The following is a 10,980-nucleotide window of genomic DNA, read 5'->3' as shown; positions in this document are numbered from 1 at the left end:
AATTTAAATTATATATATAAATGTTTATTTTATTTTTGTTTTTTTATAAATTTTATATATAATTAAATTTATAAAACCAATTATATCCATAATCCATCTCAATTAAACCCATTAAACATTTAAACTCACCTCTAGTTAAACCCAATTGTATTTGTATTCACCGGGTTTTATTTTGGGCCCACCTTTTTAAAATAAAGTCATAAGTCACAACTAATTTGTCTTATTTTACGTCCCCGTTAATTATTAGTCCAGTTAAATCAGGATTCAAAATAAAGCAATAACCCAACATTTTAGGGACAATTTTTTTACTAATCTCCGGTACCCGTTTTTTTTTTAATTCTCAGGGACAGGGACGGCCTTTGTATTTCGCCATGCTTAATTCTAATCAAGATGTGGATCTAATTAACCACAATCATTGGTGGTGAGTTTAAGATTTAGATTCAACAAATTAAGCACAATATATCCTAAGTAGTGGTATAAGATTTGGCCCATGGTTTTTAGAATCTTAAAAAAACACCAACTTGGAAACGTTAGTGACAATTAAAGACATGTTTTTGCTGGATTAGTGTCAGCTCTAACATGGGTTTTGCCAATAACATATTCATGCAAATTCTAACATAATAATAAAATAAATCAAGTAATTCATGGAAGCTTTCAATTGTCCATCAACAAAAGAACATTACAGCTAATAAACCCAAGCATCTAGGAATGCCATTGGGCATGAGACACCAAGGAAATTGTTAAAGAGTTATTGTTTTTAACTTTTAATTTTAATCTTCAAGCAAGTGTTCATAAACACCCCTACATTCTTGTAATTTTTTTTTTGGTAAGTTGGCAAATAAAAACTAACTTTCAAGGTAAGTCACATCTTGTTTGACAATATTCAAGTGAATACGTACGTACGGTATCATTAATAGTTCTAGATGGTGTACAATAGTACTTGATATTTTTTGTTATAATATAATAGTATTTGCGTTAAAATAGACGGGGTTAGATAAAAAATTGGTTTAGTGCTTAGTTAACTAAAAAAACCTTTCGTACAAAATTTAATTGTTTTTCGAACTTCAACAACAATATTTAACTGTTTCTGATACAAACGTTTCTATAATCTTTTTTTTATATTTTTTTGCCAATAATTAGGTTTACAATGAAACCTATTATCCGGATACTAATTGATAGTAGAGGTTTTAAAATAGACGGGTTAGATAATAGGACCGGGTTTAAAAAAATTGGTTTAGTGCTTAGTTAACTCACAAACTTTTTGCCTTAAAATTTTTAAAATTAAAATGTTTTCCGAACTTCAACAATAATGGTAGTCATGAATGATTTCGAGATTTTACAAACTAGAAACATTTATCTATTGTTGTTTCTGATACAGAAGTACCAATAAAGAAAAATGTCACTAATTAGGTTTACGATGAAACTATTCAATCACTATTCAATTTTTATGCTTAGGATAGACCTTAACAGAAAACTAAAACGTAATAATAAATAACTTATTTAACAATCACTCTCGACTCTAGAAACAAAAGTTTTCAAGCAACCGACATAATCGAAAGCTCCTTTCTTACAAGTGATGAGGACGGATAACGGATTATTCAGATTTAAGTTGATGTAAACTAGTCATTTTAACTCATTTATTAGTCATAAATAAAATAAATAATTGAATCATCTAATGACCCCATAAAGGGCCAAACAAAATTGTACCTAATCAATCTTCCCACAAGTGTAATGCCACCTGCACATGGACCTTAACTAAACAATATCTCATTTAATCCTTGTATGGCCTATATATACCCTCAAACACCCATGTTCAAACTTCAAATCATATAACTTATTAAAACTTGTAACCTTTTATTTTCAGTTACATAAGTTCTTTAAAAAAAATGACTTATTGGCTAACTGAAAATGCCTACCTCAAATCCATGAAAATGGGAAATGAACCCGATGTAGCCGAGTTCATTTCGGCTATTGCAGCTGGGAACAATGCCCAGCTCATGGTGGTTGTCGGTGCAGCCACCGCCCGGTCCACCACTCTTGGTCTAGTGGCTGCAGCTGACCAGACTGGTGGACGTGTCGTTAGCATATTTAAAGAGACAGAAGAGTTGCATTTAACCAAACAAGCACTTGGTTCACATGCGAACCGAGTTGACTTTATTGTTGGTGACGCGCAAACTTTGTTGTTAAACAATTATAGAAATGCGGATCTTGTTGTTATTAATTGTAACATTGAGCATCATGAGATGATATTAGAAGCCATACAAGGAAACGGGCGTGAAAAGAGTACGATAGTGTTGGGATTTAACGCACATTGGAAGGATTCGTGGCAGTGGAGTCGGTCGAATAGTCATTTGTTGCCTATTGGAGAAGGGTTGTTGTTGATGAGAATTGCTGGGAAAACTGAAAGTGGTGGGCCCGGTGGTGGAAGTGCGAAGCATGCGCGCGGTGGTAGTTACGGTGGCGGTAAAAAGAGTCATTGGGTTGTTAAAGTAGATAACTGCACAGGTGAAGAACATGTTTTTAAAGTCAAGTCACCAGGCACAAGAGTTGTGAGAACTTGAAGTGTTGACTTTATTGTTTGACTTTTATGAGTTTTGGAAGGTTAGATGTTTTTTTAGGACTAGTTAAATTGTTGAATGTATATACAACAGCTAATTATGCAACTGTTTTTCTGGGGTTTAATTTGGTAACAAAGTGGATTATTGTTGTGTATGTGTGTTTTGTAGTTAGAATTGGTTAGATGAAAACCGTTTTGTAACGGGTTGAAACGTGTCATCTTTTCGGTTGGATGTTTATAAATTTTGGCGGTGGTAAAATGGACACGTTAGCGAGATAATGGGATGTTGGGTCAGGATGAGTTTGGGTCAGAACAATAGATTGAGCCCAAATAAAATCTCTGGATTTGTGGTGAATATGCATCTTATTTATTCACGTGTTAATAGGGTCGTCCAAACCGCTCGTCGCTCGAACTCGCTCGCCGATCGCTCAGAAATTGCTTGGAAAATGCTTGCTCGTTTTTTTGCTCGATTTTAAACGAGCTGCTTTGCTCGGTTTGGTTTGCAAGCGAGCCAAGCAACGAGCAAAGGTCTGCTCGGTTCGGCTCGAATATTTTTAATTTATTTTATATATAATTATATATGAACATATATTATATATAGACAAAACACATAAATATAAGCTTACAATTTTTTTAACCCCTTAAAATTTTTCCTATTTCGTAAATTTTATAGTTTTATTTGTTCGTTTCAAGTTTTTAGAATACTAAAAGTTTGTTTACAAGATCATTTTATCTCACTTCAAACTTACTTTTAATTTTTACACGTTTGTCTAAAAACTACTAATTTATTTATAAAATATATAAGTTACAACCTTCAAATTTGTTTCTTATTGAAAAATTTAAAGTGAAAAAGAAATAAATAATGCTCGAAATCGCTCGATGTTCGATCGAAAAATATTCGATTCGATTTTCGCTCGGTTCGAAGTTCAGCCGTTCAGTTCGGTTCGGTTGTAAACGAGCCAAGCAACGAGCAAGCCTTCGCTCGGTTCAGCTCGGCTCGTGAACAGCCCTACGTGTATGTAGTTGGTTTAAGTATTATTTTCAAGCCCAAAATATATCAAGCCTAAAAGGCTGAGCCCAAACAGAACTTGCGGTCACCCGACCCGCTGACCATAACCAACCGAAACCGACCATTAACGAAAGCCAAACAGTTAGAAAAATCAAATTACTGGTTTCGGTTTGGACGAGGGCACACAAGCAAACCGTGCACACCCCTAGTTGTGAATTTGCTCCAACAACATAAAATTGGTAAACTGACTAAGGTAGTAAACGAGCTGAGCGTAGCCAAACTAAAGATACTAAATTTGAGCTCGCCATCGGCTCATCAAAAGCTAGAGTCAGCTCGTTTATTTTTGTAAAAAATAATAATAATAATTTTGCATTTTGTACATATACTGAATCTGATACATATAAAAACAAACCTAATACTTTTAAGGTACACATAATGCATACTTTACAAACTAAAGAACTTGCAATTTATAAAAATCAAACTGAAATATGGGCTTTAATTTGAACGATCCAAATGACTCAGCTAGCGAGCGAGCGAGCTTACCTAGCCTTGGGCTTGGCTCATTACAAACCAAGCTGAGCTAATTTACAAACGGTCCAATTTCAAGCAAGCTTCAAGTAAGTCACAAGCCACGACCTTTTCAAATAGTCTATACAAGGCCTCAACTTATATACTATGTGCAAAAGAAAAAAAAACAACAGATTTGGCAAGATCTAATTTGACAAGAAAAAAATTTAACAAACAGTAAGTAATAGAACCAATAGAAATCACTTATTATAATGCTCCACCGCCTAGGTGGCAGTGACGTGACCACACTTTTGATTAACTAACCATGCTCCAAGTGAGATAACATGCTAAAATTAAGAATCGATGCATAAACCTTTCAATTTTAAACCAGCTTCTATCAACATGTTCTTGTAGTCGTCTTCAGTCACCCATGATGACACCTACAATATCTCAACATCAGAAACAAAATATATTAATAAAAAGTATATGCCAAAAACTACATGATATTCTAGTCGGTTATCGGATAATTTATTCACGTGAAAAAACAGATTAACCCGAACCCATATACCAGAAACCTGTATTAATAGATTGCAGAATCCCTTAAAATAGTTTTCCGTTTTACTTGATATAAAAAAAGGTATTTATAAGAGTAGAGTAAAAAACTATTTACCTCGGTAACATTATAGTTAACTTCTCTTTCGATTTTTTCCATAAGCATGTTGTCTGTATCACCACATAGTAAGTTGAATACAGCTCCTGTAACATTGTAACCAGTGTGTTAGGACTGTGAATCCATCACCCGAAGAAACAAATCAACGGTGGGGTCTGTTTGGCACCTAAATCGGACCGAACCCTTGTCAGGCTATTACACTCTGTGGTTGTTTGGTTAATTTATCCAAAAAGTGAAAGATTTTCTTTATTTTATTATTCGAAATTTAAAAGCCAAATGGTAACCATTTCTATGATACTGTTGTAAAAACCGAAACATTGGACTAAACATATACCTTTATAAATCAAGAAAAGTTTTATTCGATTATTATAAAACTATATCTAGTTTGCAAAACCCCACACAAATATTAGTGAACTTGATCAAACAATAAACTAGAGGTTTAAAAGGTTCATTTGTGGGTGTATATGTGTGGTTTTTGCGTTCTGATCGACCCACGAGAAAATGAAGAAAACAAAAAAAAAATCAAATTAATTTAAAACTTTGTTTTTTTTTTCTACCAAATTGACAATGAGATAATATTATGAAATTTTAATATGTACTTTTGTATACAAAATGTGTGGTATTGTTGAGATAGATAATATAATGTAGACAAATGGTAAAGAAAATGGTGAAAGAGTGAGCATAAGATGGAAACACTAAAAAAATGGAAATAAAGGATGATGATATAAGTAGTTTATTGCTAAATGCTAAACTTTATATTGCTATAAATGATATCACATAGATGCATGCGTTTCAAGTAAGTATTTCTTACACTTATATGAGTTTTAAACTCTGAATGTATTGATAGACAAAATTTATTAATGAATCTTTATGGTGGTTAATAGAATGCAATTCCTTCTTAAATTCTATGCTCCTCAAGGTATACAAAAGGAAGTAAAGTTTTGTTGTGTACAAATGTTCATGAGTATTTAAAAGCTCTGCTATTTTTGATTTGATTATTTGCTTGACATTAAATGAGGTCATTGTATACTATTGGTATTAATTAGAACTTGAAGTCAAGATAATCAAATGAATTTGTATATGTAACTATGCAGTCAATATCGGTGGTGTCTCGGTTATCGATCCTCGTGTGAAATTCGGTCAGAATATTAACCGATATTTAACAAATATTGACCGACATTTCACCAATAGCAGTAAGTCTTAATTTTCAACTTTTAGTGTTTAATGTTAGTGTTTTGAGTCATAACAAGTTCCTACTTGCCACAATTGTTAGTGTTTTGCAAGTTGCAAAAGGATACTTTGTTAATAGTAGGACTGTAGGAGAGTATAATGAATTGTTAGTGTTAAGTGATATATATATATATATATATATATATATAAAATAAAATTAAAAATTCTACATGATATTCAAGTTACCGATATTCCACCGTGATAACCAATATCTCAAATATCGGTCCTCAACCGAACTCCAATATTTTTGGGCATTAACTGCTTAGATCTATAATGGTTTTCTTATAAGAAACTTGAACTCTAAAATTAAAATTTTCTTAACTGTGTTTGTATCCGCGGTAAGCCTTTTGCGTACCAAACACCGACATCTCTTTTCTCTAGAATTTCATAACATGGGGGGTATCACAAAAGTCAAGTCCAAAGTTGGGGATAGACTACTACTACTACTACTACTGTGGCGAAGCTTGGACACCCCTGGTCCTTGATATCCTTCACCCCTGAGTCTACTACTACTAATTCATTATTATCATTACATTCTTATATACTATATAGGCATCATCAGATAAATAATAATAATAATAATAATAATAATAATAATAATAATAATAATAATAATAATAATAATAATAATTACCCTTGTCTCTTATGCGGAACAAGTACACTTCAATGTGAGGTTCTGTAGGATTGTATACTGAAACTGGGAGATCATAGTTAATGACCAGATTAACCTGTGGAAGATTAGATTAGATTAGATTAATATTATTATAATTATTAATAATTAAAAACGTTAAGAAAATAAAAGACCTGACCTGAGGATGATCAAAATCGATAGCAATAAGAGATGTTACTATAATGATGTTTATTAAGCCATGTTTGAAATCATTGATAATTTGATCTCTGTGTTGTGGTGTAGCAGCACTTTCAGTTGATACCTTATAACCATAGTCTGCAAGTGCCTGGCATAACCTCATGCTATTTGCTCTTTTATTCACGTATATAATTGTTTGCTGCTGCCCTGTTTTCATTAATATTTTATCCCTTATTACACTAATCTTTGACGCCTCATCGCCCAAATTCACTTTGTAACAACTCATCCGATCAATTGATTGATTAATTGCCTTAGGGTTCGTGGAATTTATATGATGATGATGATGATGATGATGATGATGATAAAGCTTCACAACACCCCCTAACTTCCCACTCATGTATATTTAACCCCTTTATTATTATTATTATTATTATTATTATTATTATTATGGAAAATTCCTAAAATAAAACGTTTTTCGGGTTCTAGGTGTCATTTGCAAGAATTTCCCAAAATAGGTATTATAAACTAGTCGTGACGAGTAGTTTATGATTACACGCGAGTAGCTTGTATAACCAGTTAAAACTTGTCACGTGCCCTTAAATTAACCGTAACGAGCAGATGCACTAATCATTTACTCGTCACGACTAAATAAGTTTCATGCCTCGTAATCAACGCCCACGAGTAATTCATACGTCCTTTAGTCGCGGCGACTATTTACCTGATTTACATTCCCTACACGATTAGTTTATTAGTAGTTAACTCGCCGCTACTAGTTTAACCTTATAATCTACTCGTCGCGACTAAAGAACTTATGATTTACTCGTGGGCGTTGATTACGAGGCATAAAACTTATTTAGTCGTGACGAGTAAATGATTAGTGAATTTGCTTGTTACGGTTAGTTTAAAGACACGTGTCAAGTTTTGATTGGTTATACAAACTACTTGTCACGACTAGATTATAATACCTATTTTGGGAATTTCTTGCAAATGACACCTAAAACCTGAAAAACGTTTTCATAAACGCTTAGACCTAAAACCTGAAAAACGTTTTCATAAACGCTTATTTTGGTAATTTTCCATTATTATTATTATTAGGCATATTGAAAATAAATAATCTCATCTTTTATGTATGGAGCCTTTATTCTTGGACATTTTGCGAACATGTGTAATGATTTCCATGTGTAGTCACCAAAGCAACACTTAGTTTCAAACAAAAATAATAATAATATCATGATAATTCCACAAAACTCTTTTGATTTTCACTTCTTCAAAAAGATAATGAAAATTAAGTACCTTATGCCTGCCTGCATATACCAGTGTGATGTCTAACATTTGCAGTTTTGTTATCATCAAGATGAAAGTAATAATAACATCAAGATGAAAATTCTTTCTTTTGATCCTCCATAGCCGGTTTGTTTTTGATTTTGTGCTCAGTTTTGTTATCTTTATAAGAACAATTGTTTTTTAATCAACTTTATTGTGAATTTCGAGTTCTCTGCAATTTGTTTACTGAGTTTTTGTTAACTCTAGTCAAAAGTGCTGCTTATGATTGTGAGGCTAGTTGAGGTGATTTTGATACAGGGTAGTTTTAGTTCCGGAAATAATTACATGTTAATACGGGTTGAATACATGTTCATACTGATGTGATTTTGTGCAGTGGCAAAGTTGGAATATTGAAAAAATTTGTTGTTACTTGTTTGAATGTGATTATCACAATTCCGAGTAAAAACTTTGGTTTTTTAAGTTGAAAGCATAAAGTTGCAGATAGAAAGCCAAACTCTTGACTAAATCATTTCTCTGACGTCGAAAGCAAAGAATCAGAATGTAGGCATACCTAGGGTCGGGTTATTATCTTTTGTATGAGTTGTGATTAAGCTACTGATTACTGTTATCATTAATAATCAGAATAATCAAGATCAAATTTCAAGGAAACAGTTGGTAATTTTTGTGGATATCTTTGCATCTATTTTTGTTTGAATCTTATTATTTTGCTAATATTGTGTGTACCATCAGTTCCAGCTAACAAATGTATAGTCAGACTCAGTCAAATAAGGCCACTACATGTTGTAAAGACTTACTCAATAACAATGCTGTTAAACCACTTCCTGTTCCTTCATCTAGTTTTGCACAATTGTACCCACCCTTCACTGCATATCTGCATTTCTAAATGTATCCACGTAATCATCCATCCTGCGACCCAAATCTTCTAGAGCCATGCGAAGCACAAATGAAGGCAACGAATACCTTTGATGAAACTCATCATCGTTTTCAAAACTCAAGCCTGCTAGTGTTGCAGTCCAAAACTCAAGCCTTCCAATGTCAGTCTGGAATTCTGTTTTATATATTTATTAGTAAATGTATAATATATGTATGTACATATATTTTTCTTATAAAATTACAATAAATCTCACCACTGCGAATTAAGTCAAGCTCGAAGTTAAGGGGAGTTTCAAAATGTTCGGCCCACAGATCCGGAGCCGCTTGTTTCTTCATGTAGGCTCTGCGTTTACTGTCAAGAAAAGTAAACAGTTTCTGTATTTTTGTTGTGAAAACCATCGTATGATTTATCAGCTCGGTCCGGTACAATCTCAAGTCGTCCAAGCCAAATTGCCTCAAAAACGGTTCTGTTTTGATTTGCTCTCGACCTCTTGGACGACATCTCGCATTACTGTAATGCATTCCTCGAGCGTCTCTATAGAGAATCCACTTAACACCATTGTAGTAAATGCTGGTGGATAGGAAGCCATGCTGCAACAAATAATTTTGGTGACAAATTGTAGTAGGCACTTTCATTACAGATTCTATACGGATGTTCCGGCCCGACCCTACCCGACCCGTGGGTACGAACCGGGCTTTAGGTTTTTCCTCGGACCCGTACCGGACCCGCCGAATTTCGCATAAGAATAGGATAGTTGTTGGACTATTTTGGGTCTAAATGAAATGAAATTGGGCCTAATAACAAAAAGGAATGTTAGACCATTTGATACTTTGAGCATGGTACCGGTACCGATTTCGAAAATTTGAAATATTTGGTACCGGTACTGAAATGTCCGGTTTGGTATCGATATTTCGTGCAAAATTCGGGAAATACCGATACCGTACCGGTATCAATACCGAAAACTCAAAACTTGATACGGATTCGGTACCGGTACCGAAAACGCTCATCCCTCATGCGCTGCTTCAATGGTTAAAACTAAGTTTAAAAATGTCACCTTCTCCAACCCGCTCCACGGATCCTTGATACTAACTCAGCGACCGACATGGTTGATTCCGCCTTCTAATATACCTTGTACCCTATTGTAGTATTACCAGAATTAGTTCTTGATGCATACATACCATGTAAATCAATCAGAGGCCCGTATTAATCTAACAATTGACAAACTGCACTAAAATCGGTCGGTTTCGTATCTAAAGCAAGCAACTCTATACATACATAAACACGGATTTGCAATAATATCTAACTTCCAGCATCACATACAATTAAGCAATATGAATTAAGCTAGGTCAACAAATTAATACACTAATAATATGAATTATAGTTAGATTCATGGTTTACAAATCAATCAAAGGCATGCACTAATTAATCTACCAACTGCACTAAAATCCTATACATACATACATACATACATACATACTGATGCATACATACATACATACTGACATCATGAATTTAATTAGGTATAGAAACAGTAACACGTACATTGCTAATATTAATTAATTTTCTTCATGAATATATTCAACTCAATCATCATCATCAAAATCGCATCAAGAACTAGTGATCATACTTAACAATCAGCATCATCGATGATCCGATTGATTAACGTTGATATATGAAAGCATCAACTAACTAACCTTCTACGAAAACTGCAATTGATTTAACGAAGCTCTAAAGATGATCACTGATTGATTGGTTATTTGTTTGTTAAGAGAGCGGTTGAGGCTCCGAATGTATATATATATATATATATATATATATATATGTTAGTTATGTCCCGCCTTTATAATTTCAAACGTAAAATTACTAAAATAACCCTATGCCAAGGGACTAAGATTATAGAAAATAATTTATGCTTCCAACACCAAACTAAAACCTTGCAGGAATTATTATGTAGTGGTGTTAAATTAAGCATGGTAAATAATTGGTAGTTAATCTAATGATAATATAGTAGTTGCTTAATTGTAAGAACTAGGATTTAGGA

At 33.4% G+C, this 10,980-nt stretch overlaps 2 protein-coding genes across 2 annotated transcripts; one reads left to right on the top strand and one right to left on the bottom strand.

Annotated features, from left to right (window-relative positions):
* Positions 1-1,886: 1,886 nt before the first annotated feature.
* On the top strand, positions 1,887-2,561 carry LOC143627061 (uncharacterized). The gene has a single exon (XM_077096959.1). It carries the CDS (start codon positions 1,887-1,889, stop codon positions 2,559-2,561), a length of 675 nt encoding a protein of 224 aa, XP_076953074.1.
* A 1,838-nt stretch (positions 2,562-4,399) lies between these two features.
* On the bottom strand, positions 4,400-7,113 carry LOC143627034 (DEAD-box ATP-dependent RNA helicase 38-like). The gene is made up of 4 exons (XM_077096937.1): positions 6,783-7,113; positions 6,608-6,701; positions 4,744-4,829; positions 4,400-4,513 (listed from the first exon to the last, which is right to left on the bottom strand). The coding sequence occupies exons 1-4, from the start codon at positions 7,065-7,067 to the stop codon at positions 4,427-4,429; spliced, it is 552 nt and encodes a 183-aa protein (XP_076953052.1). The 5' UTR covers positions 7,068-7,113; the 3' UTR covers positions 4,400-4,426.
* Between the last annotated feature and the right edge of the window lie 3,867 nt (positions 7,114-10,980).

Source organism: Bidens hawaiensis, unplaced genomic scaffold, assembly GCF_021521415.1.
Source record: "Bidens hawaiensis isolate Kalapana, Puna unplaced genomic scaffold, B.hawaiensis_p1.1 tig00004595_1, whole genome shotgun sequence".
Lineage (NCBI taxonomy): Eukaryota > Viridiplantae > Streptophyta > Magnoliopsida > Asterales > Asteraceae > Bidens > Bidens hawaiensis.
Note: the sequence above shows the minus strand (reverse complement) of the source record. Positions and strands in the feature narration are given on the sequence as shown.

Coding starts and splice junctions, on each gene's coding strand:
- LOC143627061 (XM_077096959.1), top strand. CDS start 1,887: ATGACTTATTGGCTAACTGAAAATGCCTACCTCAAATCCATGAAAATG.
- LOC143627034 (XM_077096937.1), bottom strand. CDS start 7,067: ATGAGTTGTTACAAAGTGAATTTGGGCGATGAGGCGTCAAAGATTAGT. Junction 6,702..6,782: donor TCGATTTTGATCATCCTCAG/GTCAGGTCTTTT, acceptor AATCTTCCACAG/GTTAATCTGGTCATTAACTA. Junction 4,830..6,607: donor GTTCCGCATAAGAGACAAGG/GTAATTATTATT, acceptor ACAATGTTACAG/GAGCTGTATTCAACTTACTA.